Below are 25,955 nucleotides of genomic sequence, written 5' to 3'. Positions count from 1 at the left end.
AAAGAATTAAACAGATTCTGATAGTCAATAGAATAGGCATTAAAAGAAAGAAGAAAAATATTGATAAAAAATAAACATAGACAGGACTAAAGTCCTTATAAATCCAACATTTTAGTTATTTTTTTATTTTAAAGAAATTTTATTAGTTCAAGGGAATATTTAGTTTATTGATGGTTATTTTTAAGTCTTTATATTTAAAATAACAAAAGTTGTCACATGTTTTTGAAGAACTGGAAACAAGATTTTTAAATTTATTGACTCCTAGAGCGTATGAGTGATATCAATTAAGGTGTAGTTTCACTAATTATAGCATAACTTTTAAAATACAAGACCTAATTTAAAGAATTAAATAGATTTTGATAGTCAATAAAATAGGCTTTAAAAGAAGAAGAAAAATCTAGTTACGGACAAGACATAGACTAGACTATAGACCTTATAAGTCCAACATTTTAGATAAGTTTTTTTTTTTTAAAGAAATTTTATTAATTCAAGGGAACATTTAGTTTATTTATGGTTATTTTTAAGTCTTTATATTTAAAATAACAAAAATTGCTATTTTTTTTGAAAAACTAGAAAAAAAAGATTTTTTAATTTCATGACTCCCAAAGCGTATGAGTGATATTAATTAAAATGTAGTTTCATGAATTGTAGCATAACTTTTAAATTATAAGACCTAATGTAAAAAATTAAATAGATTAAAATAGTCAATAAAATAGACTTTTAAAGTAATGAAAAAAGTAATAACAAAACTAGACATAGACTAAGCTATTTTCCCTATAAGTCCCAATTTTTGAAAATTTTTTTATTTACATTTTTTTTTTTATTTTATTTAAGCCTTTTATTTGGCAACTCTTAATATTATTTTTACATTTTTGTTTAACAATATTATCCTTTAATGTTTGATCAATAATTTTACAAATACCAACAAGTACCAGCAGCTAAAAAAAAACTACAACCTTTTTAACTTCAACATGTTTTGACTGAAACTAATACAAATAAATGTGTACATAATTGTATATGACTGTGAAAGTAGTTGAGTGAATATTATAAATTGTATTGTATTTCATGTTGCAAATACTCTACATAATATTTCTAGTTGTCTTTTATTTTTTTGTTGTTTTTAATTCTCTTTCTTTCTGTTTAAGTTTCAGTATTGTGTTACACGTTACGGAAGTTGAAAAGTGTTATATATAATAAAATAAAAAAAAAACAATAGCAGAAAAAACTAATGAAATTCGTGACCTTATGCCACTGTCGTTGTTGGTTGTCAACACAGTGTCAGCGTGTTCAGTGCACAGAATTTTATTTTCAAAAAAAAAAAAAACTGAAACAAATATGGAAAATAATATATTTTTGTATTTTTACTTATGTATACCATGGAAAATATGAAAAACAAGATGAATTGGTTTTAAAGCATTGCCATGGCATTTATGTGAAACGAAAGAGAAAACAGAAACATGTTCTAAATGACACTGTACAGCAGAGCTTAACACTATAAAGTGTAAAATATTAATATGTAAGAATATATAAAGGGAATTGCTTTGAGTATTTATTACAGATAGAAATATATAAATTTAAGAGCGAATATGTATAATAAAAATTGTAGAAATGTGACAAAAATGGCTTAGAGTTACGCGTATAAGACTGTTATGTAGTTAGATTAGCAATTGTATTAAACTAGCAATAAAATTGTTAAAAAATAAAAGTTCATGTTAGGAAATAAATTAAAATTTTTAATTAAATGCCTTGTTTTAGAGTTTTTTTATATGACTTTTTTATAGTTTTTGAGTCTTTGTTTATGAACTGCATTGTTTTCTTTCCTTTATTTATATTTGATTCAAAATATTTTAATATATTCCAGAGTTACAGTGAATTTTGCAAAATCATAACATAATTAATATTACTCATACGCTACCTACACAAATATTGTTTATTAGGAGAAAAATGCTTCAAACTATTACAAAATGTTAGACTTTTTTAATTAAACAACTTAATATTTTCCAGCTTTATAATATAGCAGTACAGTATTGAAAAAAAAAAACTTTTATTTGGGAAAGATCAAAAAATTTTATTCCAAGAAAATTTTATTAAAATTTGAGAAATATTTTTTTGTCAGCTTTTATGTATTTTTAGAATCTATGTTTATGAATTGTATTGTTTTCTTTCATTTATTAATATTTTGCTAAAAAATTCTTTAACTTTTCTAGAGTTAGAGTGAGTTTTGTAAAATCATAACATAATTAATATTACTCATACGCTACCAACAAAAATATTGTTTAATAGGGGAAAAATGCTTCAAACTATTACAAAATGTTAGACTTTTTTAGTTAAAGAACTTAATATTTTCCAGCTTTATAATATAGCTGCATAGTATTGAAAAAAATTATTTTATTTGGCGAAGATCAAACAAATTTATTCCATGAAAATTTTATTAAAATTTGCGAAATATTTTTTTGTCAGCTTTTATATATTTTTAGTATCTTTATTTATGAATTGTATTGTTTGCTTTAATTTATTTATATTTAGTTCAAAATTCTTTAACTTCTCTAGAGTTACAGTGAATTTTGAAAATTTGTAACACAGTGCAACACGAAAAAAAATAACGGACACCACCACGTGATAAAAAACCAGAAAAAAATTACACGTGTCTCCCAGTTTTGTCCAAAGTCATGCACTTTGTTTTTATGGCTCCCCCAAAGATATGGGGCCTCGGTAACATTTTTGCAAAAAACTGATCATTTACTCAGGCTCATATCTGGCAAACAGTTTGGAATTTTGATTTACTCTCTGAGACAAAGTTGTAACCCTTGTCACAAAAAATAAAAATTATGAACATATAAACTCAAAAGAACAACATCTTCAAGATCAAAATCGCAATTAACTTTAAAAAATTCTATTTTTGTTACCTTTTTTCCCCTGTTCAGGTCCATAGGTAGCATACCGTTTAAAATTCAAGGAAACAATCAACTACAAAAATGAACTTAAGATCTCAATAAACAACTTTCTAGAACATATGAACTTGCTAGGAATAATTCTTAACACCGTTTGGGTAGGTCAATATAAGTTAGTAGGAAAAAACTAAAGGAATTAAGGCCATAAACTATTAAATTATTATAAACTAAAGCATACTTTTAGGCAGCTTTAAAAAAATTTATTTCGAATTTTTTAAAGCTTTTTTTGCGATTTTTATCTTGAAGATGAAGTTTTTTTTTAATTTAATAAGTTCACAATTAAATGCTTCAAAGTGCACATTACTAAATGTTGGAGGTTTTTACTTAAAGAACTTGATATTTTTCAGCTTTATAATATACCAGTGTAGAAATTATAAAAATTCGTCCTATCGAAATTTCGTTTTTAAATAAGTTTTGTTGTTTTTACTAATTGTTCCTCGGGAGGATATTCTTAGGGCATTATCCTTCGTTTGGAGCTACTTTGTTAGGAACCTGATTTTGCTTTATTATTCTCCAAACTCGTTATATCGAGCGTAGGATTTTGTAAACATTCGTTAAGAGGTAGTTAATGTTATCGGATTTTCGTTAAAGTTAGATTCCTTATATTGAGCTTTTGGCGAAAATCAAACAATTTTGTTGCAAGAAAATTTTATTAAAAGTTGTAAAACCATTTTTTTCTGCTTTATAATAAATATGTAAATAAATTTATTTGGTGAAAAAAAAAACTTATTTTTTTTTTTTGGAAAATTTCAAAACTTTTTTTGGTTTTAAATAAAAATTCATAAATTTTTTTAATTATAATTGATACATTGAAGTGTTTTCTTTCATTTAAATCTATTCCATACAAAATCCTATAATTTTTTTAAAAGTTATAGCAGATTTTCCAAATAAACCAAGTAATTAATATTAATCATACGCACCCATTATAAATATTGGTTATTGTAAGAAAAAATGCTTTAGTTCAATATTTTTTAAAAATTTATTATTATTTTCTGCTTAGTGAATTCAGCTATTACTGAGTTATTTAATAAACATTTTAAATGATAAGTATAGATATTAATTTTTACCTTAAAAGTATTACAAAATATATGTTTTTTTTTTTGTAATACTTTTATAAAAAGTCTGGAATTTTTTGGATAAAGATTGATAAATTAAAGAGTTTTCTTTCCATTAAATCTAATTATTTTAAAAATTATAGGAGATTTTCTAAATAAACCAAGGAATTAATATTAATCATAGACACCCATTGTAAATATTGTTTATTAAAAGATAAAATGCTTTAGTTACAAAAAAAGTATGTTTTTTTTCTTAATAAATAACTGAATATCTTCTAGCTTTCTCTGTTTATTTTCAAGGGTTTTCTTGTCTAAAAAAAATTTGGATAAATTTTTTTAAAAAAAAAAAATAAAAAACATTTTTTTTTGTTTTTTATGAACATTTTTAAATTTATATTTAAAATATTTATAGACTAAAGTGTTTTCTTTAATTTAAATCTAAGATTAGCTAAATCCTACAAATATCTCAAAAGTTATAACAGATTTTCCAAATAAACCTAGGAATTAATATTAATCATACGCACCCATTACAAATATTGCTTATTATAAGAAAAAATGTTTTTTTAAATAAATAACTAAATATTTTCTATCTTTCTCATATACCAGTATACAAATTAGTAAATCTTTTTTTGTTTAAGAAAAAAATTGTTGGATAATTATTTTTATTAAAAAAAAAATTAAAAAATCTTTTTTTTTTGTTTTTATATAAAATATTTTAAATTTTTGTAATAAATATTTATAAATTTAATTGTTTTCTTTTATTTAATTCTATTTCATACAAAATCCTACAATTGTTTTAAAAGTTATAAGAGATTTTCTAAATAAACCAAAAAATTAATATTAATCATACGCCCTCAATATAAATATTGGTTTTCATAAGAAAAAATGCTTTAGTTACAACATTTTTTAAAATTTTATTAGATTTTTCTGCTTAATTGGTTCAAAAGTTACGAACTATATTAATATATATTCCAAAAGTTCAGTAGAGATATGATTTTTTACTATAAAAATAAAATAATTTAGGTACTTAATAAAAATTTAAAAAATATTTCATAATAAAAATATTTGCTCAAATCTTTTAATTAATAGTAATAAACATTGTTATAGCTTTATTACACTTATATATTGCACAATATATAAAAGTTTTTTTTACCATCTTCAATCCTTTAAATATTCCAATTTCCAATTTCCCTTTACTAAGCACTTAATAAACATTAATAGCATATAAACCATATTTGTAATACGTATTTCCCTTATTTAAATATATTTTATATTCAATATATAACAGAAAATAAAACTTTTATGTTCATCTTCAGCATCATATTTAAGCTTGAACTCTATCTCTCCATTAAAAACGAAAAAGCAAGTATGTACTCAATAACTAGAACTTTAAGGATGTTATATCCTTAAGCTTTACATCAAATACCATACTGTTGTATGCATAATCATCCAGTCAGCCATGCAACCAACATTGAACCAAACCCATTCACATGTTTTAAAGCTGACCAAACATTCTACACGAGTAAGACAACATATAAAGTTCTCTGTATGGATTTTTCGTTCTGTTTTTTGGAAAAGAGTTGAGCAAGAATTGGTAGAACATTAAAATTCCATACTTAACGCTAAAAATAAGTTTAAATAAGCGGAAGTAACCGAATTTTTAATACTTGATTAAGCACAAAGATTGACTGGAAACAGATTGAAGTAAGAAGAAACATTTATTGAAGATAATAAAGGAATAATAATAAAATAAATTTGTAACGAAGGGTAAGAGGAAAATGAAAAAAATTTCCAATTTTAATTTTGAACCCTTACTGTTTAAAACAATTTCAATTTTATAAAACTTTTTACACATTACACAAATAACTGCTTCTCTAAGGTGCAAAAAGTTAAAAAAAATTAATCAATGGTGCCAAATTCCTTAGAAAAATTCAAAATTTTTATATGAAGTCCCGGTGACGTATGATTATTATTAATTATGGAGAATTTTCTTTAAATTACCCATAATTTCCCAACTATAGCTCATAATTCCTGGAAATCACTAGACTTATCAAGCCAAGTATATAGTGGAAAAAATAATGTATAAAGCTTTTTGAATTAAGTCCTGTCTTATCTAAAAATTTTAACAAATTCTTCAAAATGTTAAAAAAAAAATTATTTTTCAAATTTTGTGGTATTTTCCAATTATTTTTAAGACAATTAATTGCTTTGAAAAGCTAAGTCTTAAGATAAAACTGATAAATCTTTTCCTCTCTTTCTGAAAAATTTTAAATCATTTTACAAAACAGCTCCTAAAAATATAAAATCTTTATACTTTTTTCATATTTTTAAGAAAAATTCATCAAAAAATTTTAAAAATTTTCAAATTTTGAGAATTTTTTTTTTTAATTTATTTTCAGGTTACATAAAGGGATATACAAAACCAAAATTTTCGAATTTTATTTAAAAATTAAGACACCCTTAAGCCTTTCGTCGACGTGCTTGATAATTTAAAATATGTACTCTGAGTTTAAGTCTCTTAGAAAAGGAGTAATTTCAATTTGAATTGTTGATGGCGTATGATTAATATTAATTAAGGAGTATTTGCTATAATTTATTTATAACTGAACAACTGTTGGGCTTGTTGTTAAAAAATCGATTAATTTAGAGTGCCAAGTTGTAAGTGGAAATGAAATTCAAAAAACTTTTAAATCTTTTGAATTCAAAGTATTGTTTATAACTCTCAAACTAGAACTTTAATATCTGGTAATTTATTTGGAATTCTTTATTTATTTTTGGATATTTTTCAGTAATTTCCAGGTTATATAAGGAAAACATTAAAATTCTTAATCAAATTTTTATAAAATTTTTAATTTTTGTAGGAAAAATTTTAGAATTTTTTTTAGAATCAAATTTTTTTTATATTAATTTTAATTTTACAACAAATTTTGGTCATTCTAGAGATAATTTTAAGTACAAAGATTACTTCAGTTCAAAAATTGTATTTTGATATTTTTCAGTAATTTCCAGGTTATATAAGGAAAAACATTAGAATTATTAATAAAATTTTTATAAAATTTTTATTTTTTGTAGGAAAAATTTTAGAATTTTTTTTTAGAATCAAATTTTTTTTATATTCATTTGAATTTTACAACAAATTTTGGTCATTCGAGAGATAATTTTAAATACAAAGTTTACTTCAGTTCAAAAATTGTATTGAAATAGCTTATGAATTCTTAGAAATTTGGTTATTTAAATTTAATACATACATGACGTATGATTAATATTAATTAGGGAGTAATTTTATTTAATGGCTTATAACTCGCAAGCTACTTCTCATAGTGTAAAAAACTCAACTGATTCGGAAAGCCAAGACTTATGTGAAGACGAAATATAACAAATATTTGGAAATATGGTTCCATTTACTTGGAAATTCAATACATAGTTGACGTATTAGTAATGTTAATATGGGGATAATTTTACTAAATGTCTCATAATTCGAAAACAATTTGCCATAGTGTTAAAAAATTAATTGATTTAGAAAGCCAAGACTTATTTCAATTATTTACAGAGCATATAATGGAAAACAATTTGCTAAATTTGTACTAATTGATTTTTTTTGTTTTAAACCGATTTTTTTTGCATCAATTAGGATTTAATAAATAAGATTTATATGCATTTAGGAGTAGCAATAATCTCTAATTGCCACTCCCAAATGCAAGAATATTGAAAAAAATATTACTTAATGGGTTAAAACTTTTTAGAAAATGAGTTATTTAAATTTTAAGTTCCAGAGCGTATGATTAATATTAATTAAGGAGTTATTTTACTAAATGACTTATAGTTAGCAAACTATTGTTAATATTGTAGGGAAATTCACAGATTTAAAAAGTCAGCATTTAAGAGAGGAACTAATTGAAAATGTTATGGAGACACTTTAATAAAAAATCTAAAAAAATTATTAAAATTATAAACTGATTTAACTCTTATGATATTTTTTTATTAAATTTTGAAGATATATTTAATAATTTTTCCATTTATTTAAAAGGGAAAATTTGAGTGATTAAAAAAGTTTTTTAAGAATTTACTATGAATTAAGTTTCTTGAAATTCGAAAGAAATATTTTAATTTTTTCAACAATTTTTTTTTAATTCTTAAATCTTTGCTGATATTTTTGATAAATTTGGAGTTAAAAGAATTTTTGGTTAAACATTTTTTTATAAGAATTTGCAAATTTTGTTCCAGAAAAAAATTTTGGTTTTTAAATTTTGAATTTTTTTTCAAACAATTTAAAATTTTCCAGCAATTTAGTACATTCTAAAGATAATTTTTAATCTCAGCAGTATAAAACTTCAAAAAAATTGTATTGAATTGTATTGTATTAAATTAAATATTCCGGTGACGTATGATTAATATTAATTAGGGAGTATTTTTATTAAATGGCTCATAACTCATAAACTATTTCTCATAGCGTAAAAAGCTCAACTGATTTGGAAAGCCAAGACTTGTGGGATATGAAGTACACTAAATGTTTAAATCATTGGCCCAATTTTCTTCCAAATTGGGAAGAATTCAAAATTTTAATTTTTTTTTTATGTTTTCCAAAAAATGTCTATCAAATAGCAAAACATTTGTTTTCATAAATTGTTTATAATTCTTCAAAAAATTTTAATTGTTAAAATTGTTTTTATTTTAATAAATTTTCTATCAACATAAACGGCAAAAAATTTGTTTTCATAAAAAAATTTTGTATTTTAAATTTTCTTTCTAAAATAATTTTTTACTTTTTTTAACAATTATTAATTTACAACAAATATTAGACATTCTAGAGATACTTTTTAATCCACAGTGTAGAAAAATTAAAAAATATATATTGAAAGCCATCAAATTGCTGAGAAAATTTGATTTTTTAAATAAATTATACGGTGACGTATGATTATTTTAATTATTGACTTTTTCACAAAACGACTTATAACTAGCATGATTTTGCTTGTATTTTATCAAAATAAATTGATTTAGAAAAACAATTCTCTAAGGTACATAAAAAGCACAATAGTTTGGAACATAAAACCCATATTACTTTAAAATTTCCAACAATTCTTTTAAATTTCTCCCATAAAATATTTTACAATTTACCACTATTTCAATTATTTTTACATGAATGAAATAAAATTCCATATAAACTGCGACTTATTAAGAGTTACAGAACTCACAATGCTCTTACCACCTCACACCACTAATGTTCACCCCTTTATTTGCACAAATTCCCTTACAAAGTTCAAGTATGTTGCAAACAAAATTCCGCCAATCAATATTTGTTTGTGTCAACCACATTACAAACAATTTCCCAAATACAATACAGTTATATTGATTGTACAATCGTGGCAACCAGAATGATGAGAAAATACATTTTGAATTTTGGTTTTATTCCATATCAGTCCACATAGGAAAAAAAAACACAAACTATGTTGTGAAATCGATCACAATGTCATTATTTTACAAAACAAAAAAGAAATAGAGAAAAACATTTGTGGTAATTTTATTGTTTGATTTTATAATGCCACATAGAACTGATGCTGCTGCTGCTGTTGCAAGTGCTACAAATAATGTTGTTATTATTGCTATTGCCATTATAGCCTTGATTATGGTCACATTGTGATGAAACATGGACTACGTGTTGATGGCATAATCAGAAAGCAACACAAAAGCTAATAAATATATAGTTTTTTTGTATGTTGCAACATGAGTAGCCTCGTTAGTTGTATAACTTAAATCTTTATTTAGTTACTGTTGAGTATCATGATGTTATTGAATACTTCAACTATAAAGCTAATAATAATAGTGATACTGATGATGTTGCTAAAGTATTATTTTATCAAGAGTTATTGCCACTACTCAGTATAATCGTAATTATTCATATACACAGCTATAAGCATATGAAATTCATAGTTATGCAGAATCTACTTTGAATATTGTTTACAATACAAATCACATAACAAAAATTATTATTTTAAATCGCAAAATTTTGATTTCGCGATTAATGCTGAATTATGGAAATTTGCTGATTTAATTGAGTTTGTTAAAATAGCTGTTGCTGATTAGATTTTTAATAAGGATTCATAAACAGTTTGAATTGTTATGGTAAAAGCAATACATTGGCAGTTAGGAGGGTTTTGGTAAAAATACTTTTTAATTAATATTAATCATACGTTATGGTGTTTGAAATTGTTAATTAAATGTTTATAGTTTAATAACTTTTTAAATATTTATTCAATTTCCACAAAATTTGGAGTATTATTAGAGTAGGATTTGGTCTTTCCAAAAATGTATCTCATAGCTGTCAGACTTAAGCCATATCTTATCCAAAATAATTCGTCAGAAAAAAAAAATTTTACGAAACTTAATATTTATTATGAAATATTATTTAAAAAGAAAACTATATTAAATTGTGTATAATGAGAACGAATCCTTAATGTTAATCCCAATAATTTTCTTGACGTTTTTTAATTAATTTTGTTTAATTTGTTAAGACATTTTAAAGGGATATTTTGTCACTTCAATGAAAATTAAAACAATAAAAGAAAGTCAATAACTTTCATTTGAGATTTAATTTGTAAGCTATTGTAATTTTAATTGAATTTTGCAGCTGGTACTTGACAACTTATTAAAGTGCACAACCCAGCTAAATTATTGTAGCTAAAAGTAAATTTAGATTTTTTTTAATTTTACAATCGAATCTTGTTGAAATAATTTGGATTAAATAAAAAACTTTGGACATCCTAGAGTTAGTTTTTGATGCAAAGTGTAAAAAACTTCTAAAAACTAATACTGAAAATTATAAACTTTCTCCAAAAATTAGTTTTTAAATTTAATGCATCGGTGACGTATGATTAATATTAATTAGGTAGTATTTTTATTAAATGGCTTATAACTCGCAAACTAGTTTACTTATGGTAAAAAAATCAATTGATTTAGAAAGCCAAGACTTGATAAACTTGATGAAATACACAAAGGCTTTTAAAACTATGAAGACACTTTGTTAGAAATTCGAAACAAATTGTTGAAATCTCTCAACTAGTTTTTAATATTACTAATTTTTTATCTAATTTGATAAGTTTTTGTTGATTTCCAGTCAATATAAGGGAAACACTTTAGAATATCATTAACACTTCAATATTCTTAGTTGTGTGTCGTCCAAATTTAAACATTAATTTTTCAAAAAAATATAATGCATAGAAAAATGAATTTACATAAAAGAACACATTTACAACAGTTTTTTTATTTTGTGACCTTAACCATAAGATTCATATTTTTTTAAAGTTCAATGCCATTGCCAAAGTCAGACAAAATATATCAAGCTGGATTGAAACATGTTTCATGTTTCTAAAGTATTTTTTAGCTTTGAAACCTGAGAGTATTAGGATTAAGGCTTCTTGTGCTAAGTATAATTTCCAAAAATGTCAACATGTGTTCATAAAACCGCTTTCATGTTTTTGTATAACAATTCTTTTGGAAAATAAGTTAAATATCTCATCATAAAAGGCAATAGAGATTAAATTTAAACAAGTGCATTTTGTTTTGTATTAAAATTGAATATTTAATGAACTGGAATAAATATCTAGCTTTAAGTATCAAACTCTTGAAATAGAGGATAAACAGTTTTAAGTATAAACAAATAGGTAATTGAAAGTACCTTCATTTCAAGAGCAGAACTGTTTGCTTTCAATTGATACTAAAATCATGTTTCTAGCTTTATAGATATAGAAATTATCAGGGTTTTTTAAATATTCCTTTAATTAATATTAATCATACGCTGTGTAACAATAAGGGTTTTTAAATATTCCTTTAATTAATATTAATCATACGCTGTGTAACAATATTTTTTATTTCTAGTATTATTTTGCATATTTTACCAAAAGTTGTATAAAACTTTAAATCAATTGTTACATTAAAGTTCCATTTTAATAATTCTCATTATATTTTAAATTGAATATATCATTTAAATATTAATTGTTGCAACTTACCTGGTTGCTTTGGATGCATTGACAACTATGCCATCTTTAAACCATTGAAATTGCATACGTGCCGATCCTTGAGCCGTGCAGGACAATATAAATTCACTTTCTTCACGTATTATTTGCTTTTGATTTACGCTCAAGTCCTTGAAGAAACAAAATAAAAAGAAAAAATGAGAAAAATAGAAGAAAACAATTGGAGGGAAATTATTCATCAGATGAAGTCAAATATAATTTAAAGAAGACAATTATGAAATTATTTATCCAGCCTACTTAAATATTATAACAAAAAACAGACAAATAATTTTGAAAATTTCAGAAAAATTTCAAAATTTTCTAAAAAAATTTTTTTTTATTTTTTTTAAAAACTTACCATTAAATTCAGCGGTGGATTTTCATCAAACAAATGATAATTCGATACCAATGTTATATTGCCTATTTTACCCCTCTCCACCATGCGGGTGATGGCCTCTCTTATACGATTGGAGTCTCCCTTAACGCCAAAGAAATGAAAGGTTATGTCTAGACGTTCGGTGGTATTTGAGATCAGTTCTAAATCACTTATTTTGGTGATATTGAAATTGCGCAAAACACGCATGAGCTGGAAAGATAAAACAAGATAAAATAGAAAATTAATAACAAATTTCAACATATAAAGAAAACTAAATTTAAGAATTTCCATTAACTAAGAAGTTATCAAATGATAAACTATTAAGGCCAGCAGGACGTATGATTGATATTAATTTGGAGGTAAAAGTGAAATAACTGTCATATTTTTGTAAATAAAGCTAGTTTTGGAAATTTTTTAGTAGATTTTGATTAATAATTTGTTAGTTAATTTGAAAATATAGCAAATGTTCCACTAAGTTAAATATTTATGGCTAGATTCGAATGTAAAACTGAAATAACTGACATATTTTGTAAATAAAATTTTTTTTATTGGATTTCGATTAATAATACAATGTAATATAAACCGGACACCGCTACATGATAATATACCAAACAAAGAAGACCCGTGTCTTCCAGTTTTGCCCAAAGTTATGCAGGTTTTTTTTATGGGCCCCCAAAGATATGGGGCCTCGGTGCTTTTTTTGCAAAAAAGTGATAATTTTCTCAGGTTCATATCTTGCAAATAGTTCGGAATTTTGATTTACTCTCTGAGGCAAAGTTTTAGCCTTTATCATAAAGAACAAAAATTGTGAACTTGTAAAATCAAAAAAACTTCATCTCCAAGATTAAAATCGCTATAAACTTTAAAAAATTAGATTTTTTTTTTAATTTTTTTCCCTGTTCAGGTTCCTAGCTAGCAAACCGTTCAAAATTCAAGGAAACAATCAACTACAAAAATGTACCTAAGATCTCAATAAACAACTTTCTAGAACAGATGAACAAGCTAGGAATAATTCTTAACACCGTTAAGGCAAGTCTTGTAATGACTAGTAAGAAAAAACTAAAGGAATTAAGAGTTTTGGTACATAAACTATTAAATTAATATAAACTCAAGCATATTTTTAGGCAGCTTTAAAAAAATGTATTTTTAAATTTCGAAGTTTTTTAAGTTTTTTGAGATTTTGATCTTGAAGATGAAGTTTTTTTGATTTTATATGTGTACAATTTTTGCTCTTTATGATAAGGGCTAAAACCTTGCCTCAGAGAGTTAATCAAATTTCCGAACAATTTGCAAGATATGAGCCTGAGAAAATTATCACCCCAAATTTTTTCCGTATATGGTTATATTTCCATGACTCAAAAAATTACACACAGTGTAATTTGTTAGTTATTTTGAAAACCTAGCAAGAAAAATTGTTTTCCATTATTATTTAAAATAGTTTTCTTTTAAAAGCATTTTTAATATTCCCTTGTTTTTAATTAAAAAAGGACACTCAATTTTAATTAAATAAGATATATTTCCATTTAAATTTAACTTTATTAAAGAAAATCATAAATAATTTTAGTTTTTTTTTCTTCTTTATATTAAAAATTATATGCAAATCATTTGAATATGCAATCATTGTAACTTAATTTAAATACCATTTCAATTACTAGCACATACTAGTATAACTATAATATAACAGAATTATCCTTGACATATTTTATTTATAATATTGTTGATGTCATAAATTTAATTTTCTTATATTCTTTTAACTTGTTTACTTATTAATAAAATACAATTGATTATATGCTTAGACGAATATTGTAAATTTTCTTTTCTGTCATTGTTGTTTAGTAAATGTATCTAAAGCTAAAAACCTATTTAACATATTATTGATGTTTACAAGTTTATTATGCATAAATAAATCCAAAAAGCAAAAAAAAAAAAATAGAAGAAATATATAAATTACATTAAAAACATTAAAGGAATATATAAAACGAGTGTTTGTTATAATATCTGGGATTTAGAAATGTTTTATTTTGTTAAATAAAAGCAGTTAAAGCAGAGAGGGAGATAACAGGGAATTAGTTGGTAATAAACATCACATACCCTGTTGATATAACAAATACTTTAAAATATTATTGGATAAAAATTCCAAAATAATATTTTTGGATGATTTAAATATTTAGGAAATTACCTTAATACAAGTAAATTTGAATAGCTTTAAAATTGCTTAAAAAAATATCCAAAATACTTTGTACTTTTTGAGTTATTCCAAAAAGTAAAATTTTTGAATACTAGAGCATATGATTAATATTATTAGGTATGTAAATTGACCAAAATCTTTATAACTTCTTGGTTAATTTCGATAGAAAAATTATTCAAGCTGTACTTGAAAGTAAACACTATAAGCTAATTTTATACATCATTAATTTTAGTATGGAATAAAAAATTTTAATCCGCAAAAAAAAATATTAGTGAAAATTAAGAAAACTTTTTTTTAATGGAGCAAATTACATTAACACAAGTAAATTTAAATAGCTTTAAAATAGCTTTTAAAAATGTTCGAAATATTCAATAGTTTTTGTGTTATTTCAAAAAAACTAAAAATTGAATACTAGAGCGTATGATTAATATTAATAGGTGGGTAAATTGACCAAAATCTTTATAACTTCTTGGTTAATTTCGATAGAAAAATAATTCAAGCTGTACTTGAAAGTAAACACTATAAGGAATATGCAACAGTTATAAAATCAGTAGCTGCTAATTTTGTACATCCTTAATTTTAGTATGGAATAAACAATTTTAATTCGCAAAAAAAATATTAATGAAAATTAAGAAAATACAAGTAGATTTAAATAGCTTTAAAATGGCTTATTAAAATTTTCGAAATATTTTGTAGTTTTTGAGTTATTCAAAAAACAATAAATTTTGAATACTAGAACGTATGATTAATATTAATAGGTGAGTAAATTAACAAAAATCTTTATATATTTTTTTTTAATTTTAATAGAAAAACAATTCAAGTTGGAATTGAAAGTAAACACTGTAAGGAATATGTAAAATGTATAAAACCGACAGCTGCTCATTTGATTCCATTAAAAATTATTTTGAACTGAAAAAAAAATATTTGTGAAAATTAAGCAAAAAAAAAAAACGTTTAATAAAGAGAAAACTGATTTTCTAAATTTTTCTCCTTTTTTGTAAAAATTTAAAAAAAAAAATATCAAAAATGCAACAATTTTATAAATTTTTTTTAATTTTTTACAAAAAAAAATGGAATTTGTTTAAAATTGTTGTGGATAAAGAAATTTTAGGCAAAAAAAAATGTTGTTGTAAAAAATTTGTTCAAACTTATTATATTTATAAGAATTGCAAACTTTATAAGATGTTCACATCAGATATTGATCGATACAACCCACTGTAGCATATTTCGTATTATCATTTCAATTTTCTATAAGCATTTTTGCAATAGCCTAGCAGCTGGTCTACTCATATTCCGAATTTTATACCAATCATACAAGTAGTTTTAAAGTTATTAGCTTATTTGTGTGTATTAAGCATGAGAACGTATGATTAATATTAATTGCTATGTTAAGTAAAAAAAATCCTTATAACTTTTGTATTAAAAACGATAGCTAAGAAATTTAAAAAGGTGATGAATCTCGAGACCATAGAAAACGATATACAAAGCAACTTTATAAATATAGACTACTCTCTAATAAAAATTAAACATGAACATGTTTAATAATTCGATAAGAAATAGAAAGAATTAAAATATAAAAGCTAATAGGAATTAAACATTTCAAACATATAAGCAAAAAGCTGGCTTCAATGATTAATTTTTATGTAAAACATGTTTTGTGAATTTTTTGTGAAAATTTGTAGAAGCATTGAATTTCGCAAAATAAATTTGACAATTTTTAGCCCTTTGCATCGCCCCTTATGTTGTTATTTCATCTCTCCACAATGTTTTACTTCTGTTCTGTTATTATTTGAAATTTTACACCAATCGCTTAAGTAGTTCAGAAGTTATATGATATTTTTGCTTATAAAACACTAGAGCGTATGATTAATATTAATTCCTGGGATAAGTTACAAAAATCCTTATAACTATTTTTCTAAAAACAAAAGCTAAGAAATTTAAATCAGGTTTGAAACCAAAAAAAACAGCAATTACTACGTAGAACAAAGTTGTAAAGAAAATCATATTTCTTAGAAAAACAATCTTGAAAAGAAACCCAAAAATTTAAAAAAATATATTTTTTTTCAGAAAATTAATCAAACATCTTACAGAAACAAACTTAAACTCATTAAAAGGCGATAATATTTGAAATGTAGCATGCTTTCCCTATATGTCTTGTATTACTACTTTTTATTTCTTGTTATTATTTTCGTTTTAGCCGAAAAATTTATGTTGTGGTTTTAATATCAAAGCCATAAACATGACAACATGTCATAAACAAGCGACCGAAAAAATTAAACGCAAAATAATCTAAAAGAAAAAAACTAATAAAATAAAAACATCAATAAGCCATAAACTAAAAATAACAGGGTTTGGCTTAAATAAAATGTTGACAAATAATAAATAATTAAACATAAAAACACAACAATAAAACAGATTGTAAATATGAATTAGATTTTAATCATAAATCATAAAATTAAACAAAAAATCTATTAAAATATTGCAGCAAGTTTTAGCAAAATTTAAAATTTTTGATGGAAATTTATTTAATTAAACATTAAAAACTGCCTATAAAAGTATTAACTTTAAAAATGTCCACATATCTTAAATACATTTTTTTCTGACAGCAGACCTCATTTAAAAGACTTTTGGATTTGTAAACTTATATTTCCTTATTGTTTCTGGTGGTTTTTGTGAATAGCTCTTAAGGGATATTAAATAGATCCTTTTACATGTTGTTACATTTATAACAACATTAAAATATATACTTAAAACAAATATAAATACAAGGAATAGAAATTATTTCTGGGTATCCTTTGAATCTTTCTCTTGGATATGGGTTACCAGCAAATAGAACAACACAAAAATACATAATTTTTATTTTTTTGGTTTCCTATAGAAAAAATTATAAATATTTAATAATGTTTACTCTATGCTCGTAATAATAATAGAGAGATAAAGAAAATAAAACCTTATAAAACCAACAACACAGGTAGTTTGAGGTAAAGGCACAATGGGACAAACTGACCCAAATTGCTTAAAATAATAAAATTTTTCCAGTAGTTTAGAAGTTATGTGAATATTTCCTTTTATTGGACACTACAGCGTATGAGTAATATTAATACCTGGGCTAAGTTACAAAAATGAGCTTAACTTTTATTCTGAAGACCATGGAAAAGAAATTTTAATGCAGTTTGAACATAAACATCGTAGAAAACAATATGTGGAACAGCATTGTATAGAAATTGTATCTCTGCAGAGAAAATCCATGAGTTGAAACGAAAAATTGAAATGATAAATTTTTAAAATAAAGTTTTATTCAAGCTCCAACACAAATTTAATGATCAAGAGATTCGGTAGGTTACATTGCAGAGAATTATTACTCAAATATCAATTTTTTTTCTACATTACCCCTCTTGGGAGCATTTGGGTTCCACAAAGCATTTCCATCTTATACAATTTGTTTGCAGTTGTTTTTCGCATATTTCCCATGTAAGATTGCACTTCTTGTTATTGGAGTATCGTGCTAATTCCTACCTTTTTTCCATCATGATAAAGGCGGTCTGCCTGACCTTTATCATGATGTTATCCTTTTTCCAGGGGGAGGGTGGTCAGGGGTCTTCTTGGGTGGATTGTTTAGAGGGGGGTTAATTTTAAAAACTCGAAAACCATGATGAACATTTTTCAACCTCTGCCAGGGATTGAACCTGGCTTGGTTTTGTAGGAAAGCACTTTAACCACTACACCATGCCGCCACTCAATTTTATATTTACAAATTTAAATATTCTAAACCTCCGTAGTTCATCCTTTGGATCTGATCTGATCAATAGTTTAAAATTTATATAGTTTTTTTTATCATACTGTTTACTAGAGCGTATGATTAATATTAATTTCTGGTTTAATATACAAATATCTATGTAACTTCCTTGCTAGAAACAACAGCAAATCAATTTAAATGGATATTGATTCTAAATAGTGTATTAAATAATATTTTAAACAAAATTGTCAGGCATTTCTGTTATTTGATAAAAAATTCATAGACTGAACTTAAAAAATATTTTTGAATATTAAAAAAGTAGTAATTATTCTTTTTAAATTTAGGCCACATTTTTCTATACAAATTTTAGAAACCGTAGCTTATCCTTTGGTTAAACCCTATTATCTTCACAAGTTTTGTAAAGATCTGATCAATATTTTAGAAGTCATGTTGTTTTTTTTCATATACTGTTTACTAGAGCGTATGATTAATATTAATTCCTGGTTTAGTAAACAAATATCCCTGTAACTTTTTTCTAGAAACGCTTTTAAATAAATTTAAATGAATGTTGAATCTAAATAGTGTACTAAATAATATATGAAACAGTATTGGCAGGCATTTCTCTTATTTGAAAGCAAATTCATGGACTGAACTTGAAAAATATTTTTGAAAATTGAAAAAAAAAGTAATTTTCCATTTAAGTTTTGGCCACATTACCCTATCCCAACAGACTGCATCCTTTGGTTAAACCCTATCGTCTTCGCAAGTTTTGTAAAGATGTGATCAATAATTTAGAAGTTATGAGGTTTTTTATTTTTTATTACTAGAGCGTATGATTAATATTAATTCCTGGTTTAATTTACAAATATCCTGTAACTTTTCTTCTAGAAACGCTAGCAAATAAATTTAAATGGCTACTGAATATAAATAGTGTATTAAATAATATTTCAAACAAAACTGGAAGATATTTCTGTTTGGTGAAAGAAAATTCATGGACTAAACTTAAAAAATTATTTTGAAAATTAAAAAAAAAGTATTTTTTTGCATTAAGTTTTAGGCCATATTACTCTATTCAAACAAAATATGACACACATTTCTCAATTTTTTTGAACCTCAGTTCAAATCTGTCCTTATTTCAAATTTTATTATTATATTTCCAAATCCTTACCACTGTTTATCAGCTAAAGTCGTAAGTAGTTTTTGTCTGTTTCATTTTACAAGAGGGCTGCATAGACTAGCAGTATGTTTCTTTATGGGTTTTTGTATGCAGCTGTAATAACCATTAAATGTTAAACGATAACCATGAAAATCACTAGAGTAACTTTTAAATTTTATTTATGATTCTTAAGATTTCTTTGGGTTTTTGGTCAAAGAAATCATATATAAAGAAACTACCAACATTTAAACTTAAAAAAATAATGTAATTCTGCTTAAGTTTTTAATAACAAATAATAAATATCATTCATACGCTCCATTATTTGGAAATATCTTAAAATTATTAACAATCATACGTTATACAGCTAAATATTACTTAAATATTTAAAAATTTATCGAAATCAATCTCATAATAAACTTTAAACAAACACTCCTAAAACTTAAATCTATTTTCATGTTATTTGTATCCACCACTTAAATTTATTACCCCATTTCTTTGGAAAATCTCATTAATAAATTTTCTTTAAACAACTCCCACCACCAAAAAATTGCATTTTAGTTTTTTTTTTGTTTCTGAATAGTCATCTTAATTTTAATAATGACTAATTACTGTTGTAAATAATACAACAAATGCCATAAAAAGCTTATGGACACTACTGAAAAACAAAACAAGCCAAACCAACCAACCAACCGACCAACATCACAAAGTTTATGGTTGGTGTGCAAAATAGAAAAACAGTTGACTGAAAACCAGAAATGTCTTTTCTTGTCTTTCTTCACATTTTATATATTTTTTTTAAGACTAGTAAATAACAAACTCGTACAAGTTAAAATATGAACTAAACTTGTACATTTAACATCTTCATTTTAAGCAGTTCACAGAATACTTGTTTTCTGTGGAGACAACAACTGACCCTAATAAGCGTAAAGGGGACAATATTTGCTTTTTACTTTAGGGGTTTTTATGTAAATTTTAATATTTAACATGAAATATTAGATTGTTTACATGATGTAAACATTTGAGAGAAAAAGGCGTTATTGGGGCATTTTTGTTGTTGTCATATTTAAAACAATTGTTTTTTGGGTCATGTGTATTAGCTATACAACACAAATATTTAAGGATTTTAAAAAATCACTTAATATTTATTACAAAATATCTAGATTTGAATTATAACTAAACTAGAAGGAGAACTAGAACCTGAACAAGAACATGAACTAGAACCTGATCTAGAACCTGAACTAGAAACTGAACTAGAAGGAGAACTAGAACCTGAACTAGAACCTGAACTAGAACCGGAACTAGAACCTGAACTAGAACCTGAACTAGAACCTGAACTAGAACTGAACTAGAACTGAACTAGAACTGAACTAGAACTGAACTAGAACTGAAGTAGAACTGAACTAGAACTGAACTAGAACTGAACTAGAACTGAACTAGAACTGAACTAGAACTGAACTAGAACTGAACTAGAACTGAACTAGAACTGAACTAGAACTGAACTAGAACTGAACTAGAACTGAACTAGAACTGAACTAGAACTGAACTAGAACTGAACTAGAACTGAACTAGAACTGAACTAGAACTGAACTAGAACTGAACTAGAACCTGAACTAGAACCTGAACAAGAACCTGAACTAGAACCTGAACTAGAACCTGAACTAGAACTGAACTAGAACTGAACTAGAACTGAACTAGAACTGAACTAGAACTGAACTAGAACTGAACTAGAACTGAACTAGAACTGAACTAGAACTGAACTAGAACTGAACTAGAACTGAACTAGAACTGAACTAGAACTGAACTAGAACTGAACTAGAACTGAACTAGAACTGAACTAGAACTGAACTAGAACTGAACTAGAACTGAACTAGAACTGAACTAGAACTGAACTAGAACTGAACTAGAACCTGAAATAGAACCTGAACTAGAACCTGAACTAGAACCGGAACTAGAACCTGAACTAGAACCTGAACTAGAACCTGAACTAGAACTGAACTAGAACTGAACTAGAACTGAACTAGAACTGAACTAGAACTGAACTAGAACTGAACTAGAACTGAACTAGAACTGAACTAGAACTGAACTAGAACTGAACTAGAACTGAACTAGAACTGAACTAGAACTGAACTAGAACCTGAACTAGAACCTGAACTAGAACCTGAACTAGAACCTGAACTAGAACCTGAACTAGAACCGGAACTAGAACCTGAACTAGAACCTGAACTAGAACCTGAACTAGAACCGGAACTAGAACCTGAACTAGAACCTGAACTAGAACTGAACTAGAACTGAACTAGAACTGAACTAGAACTGAACTAGAACTGAACTAGAACTGAACTAGAACTGAACTAGAACTGAACTAGAACTGAACTAGAACTGAACTAGAACTGAACTAGAACTGAACTAGAACTGAACTAGAACTGAACTAGAACCTGAACTAGAACCTGAACTAGAACCTGAACTAGAACTGAACTAGAACTGAACTAGAACTGAACTAGAACTGAACTAGAACTGAACTAGAACTGAACTAGAACTGAACAAGAACTGAACTAGAACTGAACTAGAACTGAACTAGAACTGAACTAGAACCTGAACTAGAACCTGAACTAGAACCTGAACTAGAACCTGAACTAGAACCTGAACTAGAACCGGAACTAGAACCTGAACTAGAACCTGAACTAGAACTGAACTAGAACTGAACTAGAACTGAACTAGAACTGAACTAGAACTGAACTAGAACTGAACTAGAACTGAACTAGAACTGAACTAGAACTGAACTAGAACTGAACTAGAACTGAACTAGAACTGAACTAGAACTAGAACTGAACTAGAACTGAACTAGAACTGAACTAGAACTGAACTAGAACTGAACTAGAACTGAACTAGAACTGAACTAGAACTGAACTAGAACTGAACTAGAACTGAACTAGAACTGAACTAGAACTGAACTAGAACTGAACTAGAACTGAACTAGAACTGAACTAGAACTGAACTAGAACTGAACTAGAACTGAACTAGAACTGAACTAGAACTGAACTAGAACTGAACTAGAACTGAACTAGAACTGAACTAGAACTGAACTAGAACTGAACTAGAACTGAACTAGAACTGAACTAGAACTGAACTAGAACTGAACTAGAACTGAACTAGAACTGAACTAGAACTGAACTAGAACTGAACTAGAACTGAACTAGAACTGAACTAGAACTGAACTAGAACTGAACTAGAACTGAACTAGAACTGAACTAGAACTGAACTAGAACTGAACTAGAACTGAACTAGAACTGAACTAGAACTGAACTAGAACTGAACTAGAACTGAACTAGAACTGAACTAGAACTGAACTAGAACTGAACTAGAACTGAACTAGAACTGAACTAGAACTGAACTAGAACTGAACTAGAACTGAACTAGAACTGAACTAGAACTGAACTAGAACTGAACTAGAACTGAACTAGAACTGAACTAGAACTGAACTAGAACTGAACTAGAACTGAACTAGAACTGAACTGGAACTGCTAAATAATTCATGTAATTTTTAGAGAATCCTATTTAAATAATATGTAATTTATAAAATTTTGTATAATATTTGTCAAAATTTATATACAATTTTATTAATACTTTTGTTCCTTTTTCAATTACGTTTTTGGTTTAATTTGCAATGACTTTAGTTCTTAATAATATTTCATGCTTAAGCACTTAAAGCATAATCCTTAACAAATCTTGTTTATTTTTATTTGCTTTAAAGAAAAAACTATACACAAAAGCTCTAGAAAACATTTACAACAAAATATAACTCAAAGTCAAAACCATATTAAAAGACAGCCCCTTTTCTTGCTAAGATAAAAGGAAAACCTAAGAAAAACGGAAACAATATCCACATGTAGACATCTTTGTAAAGAAATGTTGCTAGTATTTTCAAAGACTTAATTAAATATCATATCATTAGAAAATTTACAGTTTCATTTTAAATTGCAATTGACGTCATTCGCATACATGGAAAATACTTGCATTAGTTTTTCTTTATTTTTTTAAATAATATGAAATAGTTTATTTCTTGAAATCTTTATTACATGTCTCAGTTCATGTCTATTGTTTAGCACATTTTAATTAGCAAGAGTTCAAGTAATAGTTAAACATCAGCCTGGTAACACAGGTATTTGTTTTTGCTTCTATAGTGCAAAGTAATATCTAGTATTTAAATGCATTTTTACCGACATGTGTAAGAATGTCAATCTTTCTAGCAATGAGTAAGTGGTTTAGTTTATTTTTTTTCACAATCTAATTAACAGAGTTTAATTAACATGTCAATATTGTTTTATGTTTCTTTATTTCTTGTTAATTTTTTTGATATTTAAAACTATTTATTTTTTCTTTGAACAAGCAGTGATTTCATTTAAAGAATCTGGAGCATTTAGTATGATTTGAAGTGTTTTTAGAGTAGTATTAAAACAGTGTCAAATGGAAGTTTGTTTTGTAAGAAATTTTTGGTGTAAAATTTAAAATTTCTTTCAATTAATAAAGTGAGTAGCAGAAATTAAAAAATTATTTAAAAATTTAAGTTAATTTTACATTATTTACATGAAGTAAATAATTGAAAAAATTTTCTTTGAACATTTGTGTGTGATCACGTCAAAAACTCTTTATTTACATAATGTAAAAACATTGATGAAGAAATAAAAGTTAAATTAATTACTAGCTAGTGAAAAAATGTATTAAAATGTGGCTGAATTACATTATTTACATGATGTAAATAATGGGTTAGCAGTGTAAATAATGTGTAAACAATAGAATTTTTTTTACAAAGTTGAAACATAAACATGGAAATTAATTGTGGATGAGAAATTTGTTTATTTACGTGATGTAAATTATATGTAAACTGTTTCAATATAATTGTTTACCTAAAAACCTACTCAATGTTTATAAAAAAAATGGCAACATAATAAAAATTAATTATTTACATAAAGTAAATTATATGTTAACAGTGTAAATATTGTGTAAACAATACAATTTTGTTAAGGAATCTTTAATTTTCATATCACAATTAAACAGAAAAGTTTAATAGATTATTTACACAATGTAAAATATATTTAAAAAACCTAAAAAATATGTAAACTGTACATAAACAACTACTAAACAAACTTTAAAGAAAGAAAATTATTTGTTTACATATTGTAAATTACATGTAAACTAAGTAAATAACGAGTAAAAATATAGTTTTAATAAGAAATCTTTAATTGTTCAAATATAAACATTAAAATTTATTATGAATTTGAAATTTATTTATTTACATGGTGTAAATTATATGTAAACAATGTTTAAAATGTGTAAACATTATAATTTACCTTAAAAACTAAACAACAAACCGTCACTAAAGGATACAAATAGTTTATTTACATGATGTAAATTAAATGTAAACAATGTAAATAAAGTGTAAACAATAAGAAATCTTGAAACCCTAAATAAAAACTATAAAAGAATATAGTGAATTCTTCATTTACATAATGTAAATATTGTGTAAACAATATTATATACCTCTAAAACTACTTGATATATATTATCGAACTTAAAGAGAAACAATTTTTTCATATTTACATAATGTAAATTAAATGTAAACTAGGTAAATACTGAGTAATTCTTAAGAATTCTATAATTTTAATAACATAATCAAACAAAGAAGTAAAATTGAGTATTTATACAATGTAAACTATATGTAAACTGTGTAAATAATGAGTAAACAATATTAATCTTTGGAGAAATCTTTATTTTTTATACAAATTTAATAAGAAATTTAAGAGATTTTTTTTTACACCATGTAAATTATATGTAAACTATGTGTAAATAATGTTAGTTACCTCAAAAACTGATCAGGATTCATGACAAACTTTTTCATGTAAAATAATTGGGTAATTTACATAATGTAAATAATGAGTAAACCTTACTTTTTACCTCAAAAACAAGTCAATATTTATAAAAAAAATAAATTGAAATAATACTTGATGTAAATTAAATGTAAATATTGAGTAAACAATACATTTTTCTTAGGAAATCTATAATTTTCTTTAAAAAAATTATACATTGTTTATTTTCGCAATTCAAATTAAATGTAAACTATGTAAATATTGTGTAAATATCGTATTTACCTCAAAATTTAATATAAACATAAATTTGATTATTTACATTATGTAAATTTCAAACTGTGTAAATAATGTGTAAACATTTCTATTTACCTCAACAACTACTCAATATTTGTGACAAAACTTAAAATTAAATAAAAGTTTTTTTTTTACATGATGTAAATTTCATATAGACTATGTAAATATTGAGTAAACAATATATTTTCATACCTTTCACCATGAGTGGCAAAGGTATATATTAGTTTGTCATTACGTTTCTAATTTCTACATTTTTCATTTGCGACCCCATAAAGTATCGATATAGCAATGTTTGCTTGTATGTTGAAATCAACTTTCCGTAGCCCCCA

At 25.1% G+C, this 25,955-nt stretch overlaps 2 protein-coding genes across 2 annotated transcripts in view; one reads left to right on the top strand and one right to left on the bottom strand.

Annotated features, from left to right (window-relative positions):
- LOC135950898 (uncharacterized) overlaps positions 1-25,955 on the bottom strand; it is a 315,472-nt gene that overhangs the window by 181,519 nt on the left and 107,998 nt on the right. The window contains exons 4-5 of the mRNA XM_065500422.1: positions 12,374-12,601; positions 12,010-12,146 (exon numbers count right to left, since the gene is read on the bottom strand). Of these exons, the coding sequence (XP_065356494.1) occupies positions 12,010-12,146; positions 12,374-12,601 (365 nt within the window). The remainder of the gene's footprint in view (positions 1-12,009; positions 12,147-12,373; positions 12,602-25,955) is intronic.
- Positions 23,872-25,955, top strand: part of LOC135951308 (uncharacterized) — a 106,161-nt gene continuing 104,077 nt past the window's right edge. The window contains exon 1 of the mRNA XM_065500931.1: positions 23,872-23,994. The gene's annotated coding sequence lies outside the window, so the exon portion shown is untranslated. The remainder of the gene's footprint in view (positions 23,995-25,955) is intronic.

Source organism: Calliphora vicina, chromosome 2 (genome assembly GCF_958450345.1).
Source record: "Calliphora vicina chromosome 2, idCalVici1.1, whole genome shotgun sequence".
NCBI lineage: Eukaryota > Metazoa > Arthropoda > Insecta > Diptera > Calliphoridae > Calliphora > Calliphora vicina.
This window is presented reverse-complemented; position numbering and strand designations above follow the sequence as displayed.